This window comes from Hyaena hyaena, unplaced genomic scaffold (assembly GCF_003009895.1).
Source record: "Hyaena hyaena isolate Hyena2069 unplaced genomic scaffold, ASM300989v1 scaffold_601, whole genome shotgun sequence".
NCBI classification, from domain to species: domain Eukaryota; kingdom Metazoa; phylum Chordata; class Mammalia; order Carnivora; family Hyaenidae; genus Hyaena; species Hyaena hyaena.
Genome location: NW_024081232.1, coordinates 709,854 through 731,273, shown reverse-complemented (window position 1 = coordinate 731,273; position 21,420 = coordinate 709,854). Strand labels below are relative to the sequence as shown.

The 21,420-nt window shown below is 42.3% G+C and overlaps 1 protein-coding gene across 2 annotated transcripts in view; it reads left to right on the top strand.

Annotated features, from left to right (window-relative positions):
• Positions 1 to 21,420, top strand: part of AK5 (adenylate kinase 5) — a 233,373-nt gene that overhangs the window by 190,676 nt on the left and 21,277 nt on the right. For both annotated transcript variants that reach the window (XM_039257066.1, XM_039257067.1), the window contains exons 11-12: positions 12,649 to 12,812; positions 14,738 to 14,854. In XM_039257066.1, coding sequence (XP_039112997.1) covers positions 12,649 to 12,812; positions 14,738 to 14,854 — 281 coding nt within the window. The remainder of the gene's footprint in view (positions 1 to 12,648; positions 12,813 to 14,737; positions 14,855 to 21,420) is intronic.

Below are 21,420 nucleotides of genomic sequence, written 5' to 3'. Positions count from 1 at the left end.
TTTCATCAAAATGAGATCATGCAACCCTAAAATGTACTTTTTATACTTAACAAAATATCTTAAAAAAATTTTTTTTAATGTTTTTTATTTATTTCCGAGAGAGAGAGAGAGAGACAGTGTGATCAGGGGAGGGTCAGAAGGAAAGGGAGACACAGAATCCGAAATAGGCTCCAGGCTCTGAGCTAGCTGTCAGCACAGAGCCCGGCGTGGGGCTCGAACCCACAAACTGTGAGATCTTGACCTGAGCCGAAGTCAGACGCTTAACTGACTGAGCCACTCAGGTACCCCATATACTTAACAAAATATCTTAAGGGCCTTTCCAAGATTGTAAAACTGAATATATAATATCTTGTTTTAAAGTTTTCTTGCAATTGAACTGAAACAGAAAATCAGGAAAGCACTCAAATCATGAGTGTTTAGCTTGATAAGTTTTCCCTAAGTGGACACATTCATCTTACTGCATGTAAATCAAGAAATCAAACATTACTAACATTCCAGAATTCTCCTTGTACCCCCTTCTATTCACTGCCTTCTATGAGGAATACCATAGATATTTCTGAACTTTATATAAATGGAATCATTATGTATGTGCTTGTTTGTATCTGTCTTCTTTCAATACATCATTTTAATGACCACACACTATTTTTTTGAATCATTATAATTTATTCAGTTTATTCCTTTTGTCATGCATTTTCCCCCAATTTATTACTTTAACTAAAAATTCTGTAATGAATATTTATGTAACTAAACTGATTTTTCCCCTTACAATAAATCCACTGAAATAAAAAACTTTAAGACTTTGACTTATATTACCAGCTTGCCCTTCAGAAAGATTATACCAATTTTATATTCCCATCACAGCATATGAGACTTCCAATTTCCCTGGTGTGGCCCCAAATTGAACACAAAACCCCAAATGTAATCCAACTAACATCTACCACAAACGTTGCTACTGGTCTTAAACATCCTCACTTCCTTTTATAGTACACAAATAGAACTCCAAGTACAAATACTCTCCTAGTTCTCTGACAAAGACAAAAACATGGAATGGTAGTGCTAGAAATGACCTTGGAATTTACCTAGTCCAACAAGCTTATTTTCAGATGAGAATACAGAAACCCAAAGAGGAGAAATGTCAGTGGAGACAGATTCCCAGTGAAAACTGAACCAGAAAACCATGAGTAGATAAAAAGCTGCAAAGAAATAAAACAAAATGTATTCCTGGCAGTTACCTTTGGGGAAGTAGGATTATGGGAGACTCTTCTTTTACTTTTCTGAATTGTTTAAATCTTCAGTAAAGAGCATGTATTTTTTTGACAGAGAAAAACTGTTTTCTTTAAAAGAAGGAACACATAGAAAGGAAAGGCTAAGTTTGTAAATTGCCTACTGTATTCATTTAATGCATGCCTAAGATCATAGTGTGATGTGGACTACAAAACAGGAAAAACAGTGGCTTGATAAGTTTAAGATGAACTTGGAAGAGGCAGAGTACATGAATTCTAGAACATGAATTCTCAGAGTTTAGAGACCTAAATAAGAAAGTCCTGACTGAAACAGCTTTTGGAAGGCTCTAGTTTATAAGCTTGGTGAGTCAGGTCTGCAACAGGCCCTAGAGACCTCTGGGTGAAGAAAAAAAGGACAGGTTTTTTAATAGGATTTTCTCATGAGCAGTTTGGAAATCCTGTCTCTGTCTTTGTTTGGAGGTGGAGTTAGACTGGATATGAGGCTTGGATGGAGATGGAGGTAGTATGGAGATGGGGCTGGGATGAAGATGGGGCTGGGATGGAAATGGGGTAGAATGGAGATGGGGTAGGATAGAGATGGGGCTGGCATGGAGATGGAGCTGGGATGGAGATGGGGGTGGGATGGAGATGGAGGTGGGACAGAGGTGGGGCTGGGACAGAGGTGGGATGGAGTGGAGATGGGGGTGGGTTGGAGATGGAGGTAGTATGGAGATGGGGTAGGATAGAGATGGGGCTGGAATGGAGATGGGGTGGGATGAAGATGGGGGTGGGATAGAGATGGGGGTGGAATGGAGATGGGGCTGGCATGGAGATGGGGATGGGATGGAGATGGGGCTGGGATGGAGGTGGGATGGAATGGAGATGGGCTAAGCATGGGGATGTGGTTGGCATGGGGATGGGATTATACTGGTAATAAATTTAGGATGGAAATTGGTTTGTACTAAGAGCTATAGGAGTTCACAGCATCCTGTGGTGAAAACTTTAAGAATCACTACCTTGGGAGCCCCGGGTCAGGCTCTGTGCTGACAGCCTGCTCAGAGCCTGGAGACTGCTTCAGATTCTATGTCTCCTTCTCTCTCTGCCCCTTCTCTGCTCATGCTCTGTCTCCCTCTCTCTAAGAAATAAATAAAACATAATTTTTTTTTAATTCAAGTTTAGCTAGTTGTTTTGTATTTTTATTTGTTAAAACTAGCAGCCCTACCCACTCCCACTATTTATTAACCTGGAGACTTTAGAGACATGATTTCACCTCTGTTGTGACAACTCCAATAGTCAATAATTCTGCCATTCACAGAATTTACCACAGGCACAGAAAGATATGTGAAATGTTTAGTTAACACAAGACTCTGAAATTGGATGCCATGACTCTAGCCCTTACATAGAGACAAGATGAGGAAGGTTCTGGTCTTGGGTAAGAGGAAATGGCATGCACCAAGGTAGTGATTCTTTTTTTAAAAATTTTTTAAATGTTTTATTTATTTCTGAGAGAGAGAGAGACAGTGTGAGCAGGAGAGGGTCAGAGAGAGAGGGAGACACAGAATCTGAAGCAGGCTCCAGGCTCTGAGCTGTCAGCACAGAGCCCAACGTGGGGCTCGAATCCACAAACCATGAGATCAAGACCTGAGCCAAAGTCGGACGCTTAACCGACTGAGCCACCCAGGCACCCCTAAATTTGAATTTTAGATAAACAATGATGGGGTTTAGTGTGAGCATGTCTGATGCAATAATTAATTGGATGTCAACTGGCAATGCTATGGGGCCATTATGAAAGCCTGGCTTCTGGTTAACTGAAAGCTGTGCATTGCAGTTCTGAACAGCAGTTTATCTGATTTCCAGAATGGCCTTACATATGGGAAGCCATAAAGCTTAGCAGTTACCAAGGCACAAGTGGCTGTTGGGCACAGATTTTTAACCTGTACAATAAGTTATAAATAACATCTATTTAAAATAGTTATTATAAGGATTAAATGACTCTAACATTTACAAAGAGTTAAGACAAGGAAGGTTCAAGTCTTGGGTAAGAGGAAACAGCATGCACAAAGGTAGTGATTCCTAAACATTAAAAAAAAATGCTAATAGAACAGATACTTAATAGATCAAATATCAAGCCAAAAGCACTGTGAACCAGATACCTTTATATGAACAGTCTGCAGTGACTTCTCAAACATGTCTCTCTCCGAACCATTTCACTGGTACAAAATAGGCCACAGTCCCCCTTCTGTTCTCTTGGGCTTGATGCTGAGAAAACAAAAGTTCCCTTCATCTGCAAGAGAGAGGTTTGCCCTAGGAATGAGGATTTTTATTAATGATTGTAACAAGCATTCATTCACAATAGAACCATTATCTCAGCACTATGGAAACGAAGTTTGGATATTAAGGAAGAGTGATAAAACACATAGAGAGAGAGAGAGAAAGAGAGGAAGGAAGGAAGGAAGGAAGGAAGGAAGGAAGGAAGGAAGGAAGGAAGGAAAAAAAAAAAAAAACCATTAATCGAGACTCTTCAATTCAAAGACAAGGAAGGTAGCATCCAAAGAGGCAAAAATCTCCCACGATCTCCCAATGTTTCACTGCATTGAACTAGCCAAGTGATACTGGGAGAATGTTTTATTTATTTCTAGGAGAGAGAGAGAGACAGCGTGAGCAGGGGAGGGTCAGAGAGAGAGGGAGTCATAGACTGAAACAGGCTCCAGGCTCTGAGCTGGCAGTCAGCACAGAGCCCGACGCGGGGCTCAAACACACGAACCGCGAGATCATGACCTGAGCAAAAGTCGGACGCTTAACCGACTAAGCCACCCAGGCGCCCCTGTTCTGGACCAATGTTACACATTCATCAACAGTTGACTAGGCTTCACTCTGGTAACCATGCCCCTACTATCTGGAACATTGCTAGTTTCATGGTGAAATGTCAAAAGACATGGAAAACTGTGTAATGGCTATAAAAACCTCTATTTAATTATGATACATGTCCCCCTCTGCCCACATTTCATTGGCCAAAACACTTGGGAACTCTTAAGTTCAAAACAGTGGGGACAAATAATCCTTCCTCAGGGAGGAGCACTATGGAAAGGAAGTTTGGATATTAAGGAAGAGTAATAAAACACATATAGAGAGAGAAAGAAAGAAAGGGAAAAAAAAAACTGTTAATCGAGACTCTTCAATTCAAAGACAAGGAAGGTAGCATCCAAAGAGGCAAAATCTCCCAAGATCTCCCAGTATCACTTGGCTAGTTCAATGCAGGAATGGGCTAGAACCAAAGTCTCCTATCTCCTAATGTCATATACAGGGCTACTTCCTTCTCCCTGGAGCTCTCAGATTGTTTACCATCCGTTTATTCATTCATTCACTGGTCTAACAACTACCACTATCCACCAAGCACAAAGCACAATGCCTGCCATCAAGAAGTTCACGGTCACATGTGAAGTTCTTCCATATAACCTGCAGCTGACCCTATCACTGACATATTTTATCCTATTTACCAAATAACCTGAAGCAGCAGTGCATTTCAGAACTAATAGAGATGTTGTCTTGGAGGATAAGGATCTATTTTTCTCAATTGTGTTTAGTCAGAGTCTGTTCTCAGCAACAGCCTGCCAAAACTCAGTATGGTGAAACAGCTCATCTCGAATACAGAATGTTGAAAATGACTCACAGGCCAACAGTGGTTGAAGATCATTCCTAGGACACAATCAGTTCATGATCTGATGGAATGCTAGCTTTTCTCTGAAAGGAATCACTCAGTCACAAAAACGTAAACCCAACCTTTGAGCACATTTTTGTCTAGAGAGAAAGAAATACTTTAAGAGATAGACATCGAATAGATTTTTTAACAATTCTGATGACTATATCAAAATAGGATCGTTTGATTTGCAAAAGATATTTGATACCTTCACAGGCTATAACTGTGAAGACTACCCATCTTCAAAGATGTTAAAATAGTATCACAATATAAAAGTGCTGTTCCCTAATTTGTAATTAAAGAGGCTGGAGCTCCAAAAGGATAAGACCTGATCAAAGTCATCTGATTAGATAAAGGTATGGGATGTAAACTTGGAAGTTGAGTCCTTTGGTCCAGCGTTCCTTTTACATGAAAGGAAATTTGTGGGGCCACACGGCTCCTAGTCATTGGCTCTCGTTCACAATTGTCTGTGACACCATGCAAGGTTCTGGAGAGACACCGGTAAAAATAAAGCACTTTCTACTTTCTGTGAGTTTCAGCCTGGCAAAGGAAGAAAGAAAATGAGGGCAAACTTTGTGTCTTGGAGATCAGGGGAAGACAGAATTTCAAGATATTTATCAATGGTGTTAAATGCTACCAAAGGGTCTAAAATCGTAAAGACTAGAGGAAAATCAGTAAGTGATATGACAATTATGCAATCACTGTTGAACTATAAAAGATCAAGTTCAGAGAGTGATGGGAGCAGGAGGGAGCATACAAGAGGACAAGGAGTCAGGAAAAGAGAGGGAAATGGAAACAGGCAGTTTTAGGATACTGAAAAAATAGGAAAGAATATAAAAATAACCAGAGGATGCAGACAATGGTAGAAATATTTTCATTTGGATTGGGAACACATGAGCCTATTGTTACACAGAAGAGAGACAAGATGGTGCCAACTGAGAGGACAGGAAAGAGGAGCAAGTTGTTGGAGCAGGCCAGAGGGGATCCTTTCGTCATTAAGTAATTTATTTGGGGGGGAGATAGGTGAAATAGGTGATAGTGATGGAGGAGTACACTTGTCATGACAAGCACTAGATGATTTGTGGAATTGTTGAATCACTATATTGTACACCTGTAACTAATATAGCACTCTATGTTAACTATGCTGGAATTAAAATAATAAAATAAAATAAAATGGAATGGAATGGAATGGAATAGAATAGAATAGAATGGAATAGAATAGAATAGAATAGAATAGAATAGAATAGAATAGAATAGAATAGAATAGAATAGAATAGAATAGAATAGAATTAAATAATTTGTTCTTTCAGCCACAATTATGAAATGTCTATTATGGTTCAGGCACTGTGTTTGGGCACTGTAGTGAGCAAAGTACACCCATAGCCTGTGCTTGTGAACCATAGAGTCAAATATGAAAGGCAGACTTTAAATAAATGTGAGGTAGATAGATGAAAGAGAGAGTCATTATACTGTGAAAAGTACTGTCAAGGAAAATGCCAAGGTGCTAAAAGAACCAAAACTGAGAAGTTAGCCTTCTGCTAAATAGTTGTGTAAAATAGTCTTCCAAACAAAAGAAAGAAGGGATGGAGGATAAAAGATGAAGACACATACGTTTTGAAAATGTTAAGGAAAGAAGATAATCTTCACCTTTGTAGTGAATAGGAAGATTGAAAATACTTGTAAGAGGGGGTGCCTAGGTGGCTCAGTCAGTTAAGCATCTGACTCTTGATTTCAGCTCAGGTCATGAACTCACAGTTTGTCATTTCGAGCCCCACATTGGGCTTTGCACTGACAGCATGAGCCTGCTTGGGATTCTCTCTTCCTTTCTCTCTCTACTCCTCCCTTGCATGCACTCTTTCTCTCTCTTCAAAAATAAATATTTTTTGAAAATACTTGTAAGAGTAAGACTATGTTTAAAGAATGTGTTTGAAGATCTGAGGACAATGGGGAAGTATTAGACATTGACAATAGAATGTCTATTAGACATAGACAATAGAAATATCGGACATTCCATTTTGTATCAGCAAAAGAGGAATCTATTTACCCAAAAGCATTAGCAGCTATTATGAAGTTAGATAGCATGACCCAGTTGGCCGGGTTTTCTGACTGTCTTGAGGAATTCTTAACAACCCAGAGTAGATCAAATAAAGCAATTGGTGGGTTGGGCAGAGTAGTTGGTGGTTCTCATGGAAGCCACAACAGAATTCAATGGGGGCAAAGGATTCATAGCTCCTAGAAAGGGCCTGGTGTCCAGATGACTAGGGAGGTAAATGGTCCAAAGGGATTGGACCAACTCAGTGAGATCACAAAGAAGGCAGAGAACAAGTTGAGAAGTGAGGTCAAGGGAAAACAAAAAGGGACAGAAAGACATGTGCAGAGTAGAAGGATAGAGCCAAGAGATAAGAAACTCTCCATTTCTGCCAGATCAATAGGGAGCTAAAATTCAGTCAGTGATACAGGTCACTGGTGCTGAAGAAGTTTAAAGAATGTTGAGGCTGGGTGGGATGGGCATTAAGGCCTGGAAAGCTTTGCTAAAGACAATTAGAAAATTAGAACCCAAAGAATGCTATCCTCTCTGCTGCTCTTTAGGGGAAACAAACTTTGAGTTTTCTAAACCAGATACCTGTGTGTGTGTATATAAACACACATGCTAACATATATATCTTAAATACCTGCAAATGGTCTGGACATCTCAAGGTGATGGCTAATCCCCAAACTTGTTAGATTGTGTTTAATTCAAACCTCAGTATGCCGATGATCCCCCGCAGATATGGTCAGGAAGAGCTAGCAGGATGAGTAACCGTCTTGTATTACATGTAGCCTTTACCAAGCTCCAGGGTTTTTTGGCAGAGGGATGGGGACAAGGGAAATTTTTAATGAGATGTGAGATGAGGGACAGATTTCAGAGATTTTGCAAATGTAGACTCAACTTTTCAAAGTTGCTTAACAACCGGTTGGGTATGGGAGAGAAAGAGGAAGGAGGCTCTAAGGGAGAATGAGGCAGACAATTGGCTCTTATTTCATTTTACAGCTGAAGAAACTGAGGCTCAGAGAAGTTTAGACTCACCTGTAGCCACGCAACTAGTAAGTGGTAGGGCCAGGTTTTATTGCCTGATTCGCCTGCCCCTTGCCCTTCCCTGGACATCACTCTCCTTTCTTTCCTACCATTCCCTGCAGGACCAGCTTGCACTCCAAACCACCGTACTGAAGACATCAGGCTCACCCATAATGCTCTACTTTCCCACATTTCCCCTGTGTCAGTGAAGGAAATTACGCATCCTCGTTCATTCTTGCCTGGGCCAGGAGTCCCTCCCAGTGTTAAGTCCAACAGAGTTTACAGGCCCGGCTCCTGCGCCTGCCTCACAGCTGTGATGCTGGGTTCACTTGCCATCCTCCCATTAGACGGCAAATTCTCTGATGGGCCTCTGAGTCTTTTTATTTTCAGAGCTTAGCAGAGCATCTGACATATACTAGCTGCCCAGCGGATGTTAGTCAAAGGAAGAGCTGTAGTAATAGGCTCAATTCCAGGTGGCATCCCACAGTTAACGAGACACAGTAAAATGTCAACAAATGACATTATTAACTGCTCTATGCCATTGCTATTTGAAATATTTAAAAATAAAAGTCTAATGTGCGTGAGTGGCTCAGTTGGTTAAGCATCTGACTTTGGCTCAGGTCATGATCTCACGGTTTGAGTCCCGCATCGGGTGAACCCTGCTCCTCTCTCTCTATCTGTGCCCCTCATGGGATTCTCTCTCCTTCCCTCTCTCTCCACCTTCACTCACGTGAGCCCCTTCTCTCTCTAATAATAATAATGATAATAATAATAAAGAGAAGTGTAATAGAAGCTTACATACTTGCATTTGTTTGGATTGAGGGTTCAGCTGATTATCTATCTGACATCATGATTTGTTCGGCCTTTTCCTTCGGAGCCCAGAATGTGCTCCCACACACCAGCTTTGCTATTTCATCCTGAAGCCAAGCAGTCTTGCAATACTTGCTTTGGAGGCAGGTCTTCTCTTGCAGAGCCCAGCCAATGAATCCAGGAATCGTCTCCTAAAAGAGGATTGAGCTAATGAAAGCGGGAGCTGCCTCCTAAGAGAAGCTTGCTCCGGGGAATAAAGGGCTTGTGGAAAAAGGTGACCCAAGTGGGCATGGGGGGTGACACAGCTTGTTTCCAGTCCATCTCCAAGTTCTAAAGGGACCAAAGAGAAAGCTCGAGTGAGAATACAGACCCGCACCCCTGGGGTGGCTGCTCCTCTGCATGGGCCCCTCCTTTGTGGTGCTGTCAGGACCTCAGGGGGAGACCCGTACTGAGCTGTGGAGAGTTTACAGCATTTCCACTTGCACAACGAGCACCTTACACCTCACCTGCAAAAAATGTTCGATTATATTGGAGGTTGAGAATTAAGATTTCTCAACGCTTTTTCCTCGTGAAATGTTGATGGCCCCTTCAAAATGGAGCCTCCCGTTGCAGACTCCTTGGGAATGACACCACACAGTATTGTGTACGGGTTAGCTCCGGGGTGTGAGCCTTAGTAATGATGCACTAAAAGTCCGGGAGATGACAGCAAACGTGACAGCTCCTTGTCTGCTGCCAGTCATCCTGTCACCAGAGAACACGGCCCACTCCTTCTGATATGTGGCACCTCAAAAGATTTTTCTACCACATAACAGATTATCCTAGAGGGAAGATATCAAGGCCCCATTGCTCCTTATTTAAAAGTCGTAAGTTAAGGCCTCAAAGACCTGTAAGTGACATTGTATGAAAATTCATATTTCTCCTAGCAGCTATTGTGCCTTCCCTGCAGTGATAAAAATCGCTTTGTTCTCTGGTTGGGAGCCATGGAAGAATCGTGGCATTGTGTGGATTACCTAAAATTCCAACGTGCCTGCACCATTTGGCCCAAGAATGCTGAGAATTTGCAGCTGTTGCTCCACAAAGGTTCCTAACTGGGGCAGTGGCTGCTGCCGCACACGCAGCTGTTGTTAATTTAGGCTGAAGATTTTTAATTGCCTTTGTGTCAAAATTTATTAAATAACATTTTAGAGGAAGAAAAACTATAATAGTCATATTAGTGGGATGCTGAAGGAAGAAAATCATTGGAACACAGCATTTTTTGCCTTGTAAGCGGAGTCCAAAAATACCTTTTCCACATGACCGGCTTCCAGCCATCCCAGGAAAAGGGTTTCTACGTAAATCTGGCCATAGAAGCCCTGGAGGCTTCTGCAGGAGCTCAGCTCCCTGTTCTCCTTACTCATCTCTCTGGAAGCACTTCTTGCCTGAGTGGCCATCTCTTGTTCCCACACTCTCCCTCCATTTCTGTGATCTCAGCAGACAAATCCTAGTGCTCAGAGCAAATGTAGCTTTGGCTGGCGACTGGCTGGTCCCCCTAAGTGGTCCGCATTGGTTTTGTGAGCCTCTGCAATTGCTGTTTCCCTGTGACGCCTAGCACATCCATGACAACACTGCGAGGTGTCTGAACCCACCCTGCCCGGCTTATAGCAGCTATTGGGGTTAGCGGAAGATAGAAAACATGGATCTTTCTTTTATTTTCCACCAAGGCGAAAGAGAGAGGCCCTTTCACTAACAAGGAACAACAGCTAAGGTCCCCCAAGGGGGAAGTTGCCAAGTGTCCTGCGAAAGGAGTTTTGAAGATGAAGAGAGGCGAACCAGGAAAACTGCCAAATATGTCCCAAATCCTCACTACCATTAATATCTCAGTCGTGTTTTGCATTTTAATGTTCAATATCCCCTCTATCAGGAAAAACTTCAGTTCATCAGGCATTTGACAGGTCACTTACTGTGTGCAAGGTGGGGGACATAGTGAGGGACCTGGAGACCAAGTGGTGGATAGGCTGAGGGCACCCAAGTGCTGTTTAAACCCCTCACTCCCACAGAGGTGAGGGCAAGATGTCTGAGTCCTGGCAGAAGGGGCAGGCATTTGATCCAGGGCTAAGAGATGAAGAGGATCTCAATAGTTAGAGGAGGAAGGAAGGGCGTTCCAGGCTGAGGACCTGGGAGAGCAAAAGCAGAGTGGCCTGGAGAAGTATGTCTTGTTGAAGGGATAGTATGTGGCTGGACATGACGGTGTTGGAGAAGGATGAGAAATGGAGAAAAAAAATGTTGAGAGGTTAAACTAGACTCTTGAAGGTTGAAACACTATTCCCAGGAGCTTGGATCTTATCCTGTGGGGAATGGGAAGCCACTGAATGCTATGGAGCTGGGATGTGCCCATGCTTTTCAGGCAGATCATCCTGCTAGAAAGTTTGCTGGACTCCAGAGTCTCGCCTCTCCCCCATTCGGAGGCGGAATGACTGCCATAAGCCCCGAGCATAAAGACCTGCTCATACCACAGGCTAACCTGGTCAGCAGGGAAGAAAAGAGGAGACGCCTCTGAGAGCCAGAGTTTAGGTTTCACCTCCTTGACTTTGTACATATTGACCATGCAGTTTATGGTAGTTGAGTTCATTCTCTGCCTCTGCTTCCCCATCTGTAGCATGGAGATAATAGTGCCTACCTTTTAAGATTATTTTAAATTAATACATATAAAATGCTTGAGGGCACCTGGGTGGTTCAGTCAGTTAAGTGTCTGACTCTTGATTTGGCCTCAGGTCACAATCTCATGATGGTGGAATCAAACCCCCATCAGGCTCTGCATTAAGCGTGAAGACCTGCTTAAGATTCTCTCTCTTTCCCTCTCCATTTGTCTCTCTCCCACATGCATGCACATGCTCTCTCTCTCTCTCTCTCTCTCTCTTTCAAAATAAAATCTTTAAAATGCTTAGAACAGTAGGTGGTACAGTAAACTCCTGGCAAAGGTTAGCTATTAATTTTGGATGTAAAATCTTACAACTTAGCAACTTGGGGCAGGGAGGCAAGGAAAAGAGTCAAAGGTGTAATGCTCATCAAAGAAATATGGCTGATACTGAGAATAATAATATTCAGAAAACAGCAGGGAAAAATCATATTGAGGGACATTCTACAAAATAAATATATTCTTCAAAAGTGTCAAGGAAACATGAAGAATCTCTTCCATATGGAAGGAGACCAGAAGGACATGACAAATAAAGCAATGCGTGATTCTGAACTTGACCCATTGGCTTCCAAGGACATTACTGGAACAATTCCACTGAAATCTGAATGGGTTCTGAAGATGCAGTTATGTGGAAGGATAGGCTTGGCTCCTTGTTTGAAGGAAATGAAACTGAAGTGTTCTGTAGTGATGAAGCAGGCATCAGAATGGCAACTTATTCTCAAATGTTTCAGAAAGTTCTTTGCTCTCTACTGATAACTCCTCTGTACGTTTGGGATTGTTTGAAAATGAAAACAATGTATTTTAAAAATTAATAACTAGCATCTGTTGACCACCCTCTTGTGTACCAGACACTGTGGTCAGTGTTTTGCATGTGAGCGTATTCAGTTCCCCAGGAAACTTCTCCTTCATCTCTACCAAAACAGAGTCGTGCCCCCCTCCCCTGTGCCCCGGGAGCAGCCTGAACTCTCCCCACTAGAGCACCTACAGTAACTGCTTGTTGGTGGAGGATAACGCCTGCCCACGCCCTGGGAAAACAGGCTCTTCGAGGGCAAGGGCTCTATCCCATTCTCCATAGTCCACCGCTCCCTATAAATCATAAGAACTCAGTACGTGCTTGGTGAATGAAGTGCTGAGGCTTGTACACCATGGCAGCTTGGGATGGGTGTCTGATACGTGACTTCTTTTCTAGGTGGGCCAGGCTCCGGCAAAGGCACACAGTGTGAAAAGCTGGTGGAAAAATATGGATTTACACACCTGTCGACTGGTGAGCTCCTGCGTAATGAGCTGTCATCAGAATCTGAAAGAAGCAAGTTGATCAGGGATATCATGGAACGTGGAGACCTGGTGCCTTCAGTAAGTAACAGCCACCTTCCCTGACTGGCGAGGATTCTGGAGTGTCACAGCTAGTCTATGCAGCTGGAAAAAAAGAAGCCCAAAAGTCAATAGCTACATTTTATTTCTCCCTGATGTAACAGTCCAGAGGCAGGTGGTGGGTCCACAGCAGAGACCTGTCGGCCAGACCATGTTGTCCAGGCCCAGGTTCCTACTGCCTTGTTACTCTGACAGCTCCCTGAATGTTAGCCTATCTCTTATTTTCCAGAGAAGACTGGTCCCCCCTTTAGTGTTAAAGTCTTCAAAGCAGAAGTGAGCATGGTAGAGCAAAGCCTAGAATTGGAACCCTCTGGAAAATAGAAAATAATATTTTGGTCTAGTTCTGGAAGGTATGATAGCATTATCTTGAAATTTCATATCTTCCTTAGATAGTTGAAGTAAAGAATTTCCCTTTTATGTATCTTTTTTCCTTTTCAAATCACCATCCATCTCGGAGAAGCTGTGTGCCATGGGTATCAAAAAATATTCATCCCTGCCTAACTAGTTCCCATGGCAGGCTCTGTAATTAGGGCTTGCACAATGCCGTCCCTATTAGCTAACAGAGCTTTATGCTTCCCCTTTAATGAGCTACAGTCTGTTTCCTGCCTGGAAGCCAGCATGGTTCTCACGAAAGGAAACAGACCATTGCAGTTGCCTCTTAGCAGACCTCCTTGCTCCCACTCTTTCCCCTCTCCAGTTTACTCTTTTCACAGCGGCCAGAGCGATTTCTTTAAAATGTTTGTCAAATTGTGTTATTCCCTTTCCCAGGAGCTTCCAGTGGATCCCCACCACACTTAGAATGAAATCCAGAGTTCTTCCCATGACTCTGGATTCCAGCTGCCTCTCCAACACCATTTCACACCAGTCCCTGGCCTCGCCATTTTTCTTCCCATAGGCCAGGCTGTTCCTGCCTCAGGGCCTTTGTGCTGCTATTTCCTCAGCCTGAGTGCTCTTCCTTCATATATTTATATAGTTTGCTCCTTTATTTTGTCCAGATCCCTACTTAAATATCCCAGTTTATCAAAGAGCTCTTCCCTGACCACCTCCAGAATTTTGTATCTCTTTGCCTTACTTTAATTTTGTCTTTACCAATTCTCTCTAGCTGATTATTTATTATATATTTATTTGTTCATGTGTTATCTTTCTCACTAGAAAATAAACTTCATGAGGAGTTAATTCGCTATTATCCAAGCTAGTTTCTTACCACCTTTGTGATGGCTGTATTCCCCTAACCCAACCAGAACTCAGAGGATGCCAGGGAACCAGAGAAAAGGGATCCCCCTCAATTTGGGCAGCTAGTTGCATTTTTCCTACGTCCATTCCCAAGATTCCATGTGTGTCTCTCCTCTCATTTTCATAAGCACAGGTTAAATCAAAATTTTTAACAGAAAAAGTGATATTGCTAGAAAATGCTACCTCATATATATTGAAAGTCTTCTCAAGTCAGTGGATGTCAAATTTTTAAAATATTTACTGGGAAAAAAATCGACAGAGAAGCACATTTTATACCATGTTTTGCTTAGTTCTAAACCACCATTATCCCTAATTCATGAAGTGTTCCCATATGAGATATAGCCACTGTATTTCATGTATTCTAAGATGCTGTTATTTTAAGACATCCTAGTAAAATATAACTAATAAGCTAGCCCATATATACCTATACCAGCTAGAAAAAAACCCTATTAAACTATGACTGATTGTAAGATACCTATCAATTTCATAGGCAATAAAATGTGGAGGGAAAGTGAGACTAAGAATGGATGAAATATGGTATATTACTGCCTGCTGTTAATCTTATCTGAACCTTTCTCTCTCCCAAAATGGGATGACTAATGGAGATGGGTGGTGATTCTAGCATTGTTCTGTAGAAGAGCTCAGATCTTGATCATTCTGTCTCTCTGTTCCAGGGCATCATTCTGGAACTCCTGAAGGAGGCCATGTTGGCTAGCCTCAGTGACACCAAGGGCTTCCTGATTGATGGCTATCCCCAGGAAGTGAAGCAAGGGCAAGAGTTCGGACATAGGGTGAGCTGTTGTTATGGGGATCTTCCCAGAAGGACAATTAGGGACATCATTGAAGTTGAGGGGATAAATTCAAAGTCTATCCCTTTCCTAATTACATTAATCCTTCAGTTACAAATGGCAAAAACTCAACACAAAATGACCAAAAAAAGAGGGGGGTGGGTTGGGTGATAGTGGTGGATTAACTAAAATGTCCAGGAGTGGTTCACACTCGGTTGGATCCATGTATTCAGATTTCTTTGCTGAAAAGTCAATTCACGTCCCTTGCCCATTTTCAAATCAGGTTGTTTGGTTTCTTGTTGAGTTTTAGGAGTTTGGTTTCTTGTTGTTGAGTTTTAGGAGTTATTTATATATTCTGGATATCAGCCTCTTATCAGATACATGATTTGCTAATATATTCTCCCACTCTGTATGTTGCCTTTTCATTCTGTTGATTGTATCCTTTGATGCACAGTTCTTTTATTTTTATATAGTCCAATTTATCTATTTTTGCTTTTGTTCCCTGGGTTTTAGTGTCATATCCAAGAAACCATGAACAAATCCAATGTTATGAAGCTTTTCTTTTGTTTTCTTTAAGAGTTGTATAATTTTAGTTCTTACATTTAGATCTTTAATTCTTTTTTTTTTCATTTTGAAATTTATTTTATTTATTTTGAGAGAGAGAGAGTGCATGAGCAAGCACAAGTATGGGAGGGGAAGAGGAGAGGGAGAGAGCGAATCCAAAGCAGGCTTTGCACTGTCAGCACAGAGCCTGACAAGGGGCTGGCCCCCATCTCACAAACCATGAGATCATGACCTGACATCAAGAGTCAGACACTCAATGGACTGAGCCACCCTAGGTCGTTAATTCATTTTGATCAATTCTTGTATATGATGCAAAGTAAGGGTCCAATCTCATTGTTTTGCATGTGGATATCTGGTTTTCCCAAAACCATTTGTTGAAAAGACTGTGTTTCCCCAGTTGAATTATCTTCGCACCCTTGTCAAAAATCATTTGACCGTATATGTAAGTTTGTTTCTAGGCTCTCCATTCTATTCCATCGGTCTATATGTCTGCCTTTATGCCATTTCCACACTGTTTCTATTACTCTGACTTGGTAATAAGTTTTTAAACCAGGAACCTCCTGGGAGACCTCTAACTTTGTATTTTTTCAAGATTGTATTGGGTATTCAGGAAGCCTTGAGATTTCATAGGAATTTTAGGATGGGTATTTCTATTTCTGTAAAAAAAAAAAAAAAAAAAAAGCCAATGCCATTAGGACTTTGATAGGGGTTACATTAAATCTGTAGATCTCTTTGGGTAGTATTGACATCTTAACAGTATTGAGTCTTCTGTAGATTGTTTTACATTTTTGTTTAATCTAGTCTTTTAGCCATTGCCCAAGCTGTGGATAAGTTTCCTGGGGATATACCCTGAGTAACTGAGGAATGGGGAAATTTCGTCTACACCACTTCAGAATCAGGGCCTTTGCAAGGCTAGAGGATTGAGAGAGGACACAGAGAAGTTGTTGTAGTCAGGCCCTTGAGAAACTGCCTGCCTTTCGGGGACTGGCAGGTGTGGAAACACACCATTAAAATGTGACAGGAGATAAACCTCAGCTGCTGTGAGGTCCCCAGTCTTTACCGAAGTTCAGGCTTCAAGGCGGCAGCACCCTTCTAGGTGATTTCACAGTTATCTTACCTGTGAATTTAAGGTCCAAAGAACTCTGGGAAGGTCTCTAAGACCCACTTGCTTGGAAGTGCTGGGGGAAGAATGGCTTTTGTTTATTTATTTATTTTTATTTTTATTAATTCTTTTTAAAATTTACGTCCAAGTTAGTTAGCATACAGTACAACAGTGACTTCAAGGGTAGATTCCTTAATGTCCCTCACCCATTTAACCCATCCCCCCTCCCACAACCCCTCCAGCAACCCTCTGCCCTCCATATTTTAGAGTCTCTTATGTTTTTGTCCCCTTTCCTGTTTTATATTATTTTTATTTCTCTTCCCTTATGTTCATCTGTTTGGTATCTTAATGTCCTCATGTGAGTGAAATCATATGATATTTGTCTTTCTCTGATGGACTCATTTCGCTTAGCATGATACCCTCTAGTTCCATCCATGTAGTTGCAAATGGCAAGACTTAATTTTTGTCAATTGCTGAGTAATACCCCATTGTGTGTGTGTGTGTGTGTGTGTGTGTGTGTGTATGCCAAATCTTCCTTATTCATTCATCTGTCAGTGGACATTTGGGCTCTTTCCATACTTTGGCTATTGTCGATAGCGCTGCTATAAACATTGGGGTGCATGTGTCCCTTTGAAAGAGCACACCTGCATCCCTTGGGTATATACCTAGTAGTGCAATTGCTGGGTCGTAGAGTAGTTCTATTTTTAACTTCTTGAGGAAACTCCGTACTGTTTTCCAGAGTGGCTGCACCAGTTTGCATTCCCACCAGCAGTGCAAAAGAGATCCTCTTTCTCTGCATCCTTGCCAACATCTGTTGTTGCCTGACTGGTTGATTTTAACCAAAGAGTAGCTTTTAAAAGTCTACTTTTTAAAATTGTTCTTTTGAGCCCCCCCTCCCCCTCCAAATGGTCCAGTGTGGTAAGTAAGATGTATGGTAAGGATGAGCCTCTCTCTCTCTTTTTTTTTGTCAACTACTATGTGCAAACAACAGCAAAATTATAATCCTTATTCTGCCTTGGAGATTTTTATAACTGGGTCTGAAGGCAGACCCCTGATTTTAGGCCTGTGGTGTTCCAGACTGTTTTGAGCAGTGGAATTCACAGGTAGCCTCTTTGAAGCATGTCACTCATGTGGTTGAGTCTGAAAAGCTGGATTTTACCTCTGCCATATATTAGTGTGACCCTGGGCAAGTCACGTAACTTCTGAAAATCCCTATTCCATCACACGTTTCTCATTTGCCTGTAACCCAAGTAGCACAAGGTAAAGGCTTTACATGGCCAGGGTTCTCTCCCTGGCCTTTGGTGTGTATGAATTCAAATACCCATATGATCTCCCTGAAAGTAAAGCAGAAGGCCCCCTCCCACTGAGTGCCCCATTCAGACAGTGTCAGAATGTGGCAGAGCAGAAACCCCACTAAAATGTAGGAGTGAAAAAGTGTTGTTAGCATGGTGACCGGCAGGTTTAACCAAAGCTAAATCCACAATTCCATTTTACAGAATACAAGAGTGCCCCCATTTTATTAATGAACTGATGGCCTATGGTGAGATCTACATAAATAATCTTCTACATAGCGCTGGGAAGAGTTTGCAAAGATCAAGCATGGTATTGATTTGTCTCTGAGTACAGTGACCATAGAAGATTCTACCATCCCGTACTTAGACTTGTGTGCAAGAGAACACATCCGACCTTCCAAAGCAAGTACTTGCTCTACACCTGACCAGAAGAACAGAGATGCTACAAATATACAGAATGAGCTGCTCTTGATTCATTAATGCCCTGCAGGGACCCCATTGTTTGTAGAGCCCCCTCCCAATTGCAGGCAAGTAATTAATTTGAAATTTGTCAAAGACAAATACAGACACCTGATTTTCTCCAGAGATTCAGAGCAATCAGCCAGGTTGAGAGCACAGGGAGTGTTTCTTGTACACTAATCAGGCCCACAACTGTTTGAAGCCATTCGGGCCTGGGAATGGTTTTAACCAGCCTTTTTGTGTCACAGAGACTGATGTGCCTGATCCATGGGACCATCTGTTGCCAAAAACCCCGTTCAGTTAGTTAGGCTGATGCTCTTGCATACCTACAGCTGAGTGTTCTGAGAGCAAAGTCCTTTAAGGAATTGCTTGACTCCTGTACATGACATTACCTAAGACCAAACAAAGTAGTGTCCACAGCCGACGGGTGTGTCTGTGTACGATTTCTCTGTTACCGTCCTGTCTTCTGTTCCCAACACTGGCTTTACCCCCATTGAATTAATGATCTGTGCCTTCAGCATCCAACATGGTGTATTGGGAGAAGGGAAGGTGTCAGCATATGTATATGTATATGTGAGAGCACATGTGTGTAGGTGTATGTGTGGGGAGGGTGTGTGCAGGTGTGTGTTGACAGGGCCAGAAGGAACATGAGGAAGGAGTTGGGGTGTCCAACCACCATCTCCACCCCCCACTCCAGCTGAGAACTCCTGGTCACAGTGACTGGTGTAAACAGGCCTGTATTCAGAGCCTTGCCGTACACCCCCTGGCGAGTCATTTAACTTTATAGATCTCAATCTCCTCTTCTATAAAATGTAAATTGAAAATGGCTAATGCAGCGTCTCTCAGGAAGATTGGACGGGATCCTTGAAGAGTTCCTGACACATTTATAAGCCTACCCATGGTATTCAATAAATTGTTACAGTCATTTCCAAATTTATGTATATTTTTTCTGACTGTAGAAATAAAAATTATATAGACATGAGACAGTACAGAAAACTAGAAAACAAAGAATAATTAATCACCCAGAGAGAACTCCTATTAACACTGTGATGTGTGTTCTTCCTGTCTCTGTTCTACCCATTTTTATACAAATAATACCATACGGAATACTTAACTAACAGAGTAATAGCTGTTATTTTTTGAGCACTTAAAATATGCCAGGAATTGAACTAGATGCTTTACATATGTCATTTTATTAATCTTTATAATCCCATTCAGTAGATATTATTGTTTCCACTCTATATAGAGAGTTATTATCATCTCGAGGAGGAGTGTGTGCTTAGCCTGACTCTCTACTGTGAAACCGAAATCCTTTCCTGTATTAACCCAACCTTTTGCTCAACAACAGCCAAAATAAACCGATATTAACAGAAGTAAAATGCATGCACTTGCTCTTGGCTTTTCCCTCCCGGGAGCCTCTTAGCTGAAATGGTGTCCTTAGCCTGAATATGTACATAATTTTCCTGGGAGTGTGAATGATGACATCACTTTATCCCTCTACCTGACTACTCTTAACTACCTAGTTAACACTTCCATCACAGTATAAGTGATCCTACTTATAAATGTATTCTAATTTTCATGGATGAGCTCTTAGCAAAGAAAAAAAAAAATCTTATGAATCTGGCCAAAGGGCTTTCTAGTTGGTGTGTTCTAATTGCGTGGAATTGTGGTATAGCCTTGGGGACCACCTTGGGATTCTCCACTTGAAATTTTCTGCCCTCTTCATCTGACTTCTGGTTCAGTGTAGAGCTTTGAGCTGTGTAATGGCACTATGTTGGCAGCAGGGTGGTATTATTATTATTATTATTATCATTCAAGAATGCTGGCTCAACCCCCATACCCCTCCTCTAGTGAGGTTCCCCGAGGGGATGTACCTCTGGGGTGAGAGCAAGTGAGACATAGACATGCCACTTTATTGTTAACCAGGGGCCCGTACCTCCCAGTGTGGTGAAACCATAAATGTGCTGGCACATGTGCTTTAGGCTAAAAGCATGGGTGTGACTTCTGACTCCTCCTAAACCCAAATCTGACCAACAGGGCTTTTTACAGTTCAAAGGGATGAGTACATTGCCACGCTCCCATTTATGGAGTGCTTAAAATGGGCGAGGCACTTGACGGCTATTAACTCATTTCATCCTGGCAATCGTCCTATTAAGATAGAAAGTATTGTCCTCATTTTAAAATGAGGAAAATGAGGCACCCAGAGAAAACAAGATAGCTATTATTCTCAACAAAAGAGAATTTCTGGGTGGCCTGCCCCTGCCCACTGGTAAATGTGGCCTAACCAGTGTCCTGACTTAATCAGAAGAAAACTAAACTAAAGTGTGGGTCAGAGGAGCGCAAGGTAGACTCCTCCTCCCACTCCACCTGCTGGAATTACTAAGGCAAAGCCATTCTCACAAGTCAGCTGAAGCTGCCCTGCTCCCGCAGGTGGCTGCTCTCAGCTGGGATGAGTGCTCATCCCAGCTAGTACCCAAGAGGCAGCGAGAGCCAGTTTCCGCAACATAAAATGGCCTTTGACACCACCTACTTCCTTTCCCACCGTCTGGCCCTCCTCTCCTGGCCCCATTTGGCCCACCAGGCATCTGGCCTGAGCCCCATTCTGAATGTGAAGCCCTCTAAGGTAAAATCGCCAGGCTTTGGAGTCACACACAGCTGGCTCAAGACTGTCAGTAACTAGTCCTCAGGGGCCTTGGGCAAGTTAACCTGTGTGAGCCTCCATTTCCTCTTACTTAGAGGAGAGATAGTATCTCCCTGCAGAGGGCTTAAGTGATGGCTGGACCTAGAGGCCTTTGCTACTGAAATGTTGTTTGCTTGCTGTCTGCCAACCGTCCTTACAAGACACTTGTAAGTGATGTCCTGAATACCCAAAGGCTATAAAGAACCCGATGTTGCTGTGGCAGAATTCCAGGAATATCAACAGGGTGATGTTGGGGGCAGAGAGTTGTCCCCAAGGCTCTGTGATTCACTCAGACAAGAGGAGAGTGCTCTTCCATTCACGTGGTGGTAAAGGCTACCCACAGTCTAGTGAATAAAAGGCACAGCTGGGACACAGAAAGCTACTCCAGAGGACTAAGGATATAGACAGATATATTAAAGTGTTTTGAAAAATAATTAAATGGTATTTCATGCAAACATTCCAGAAAATTTTA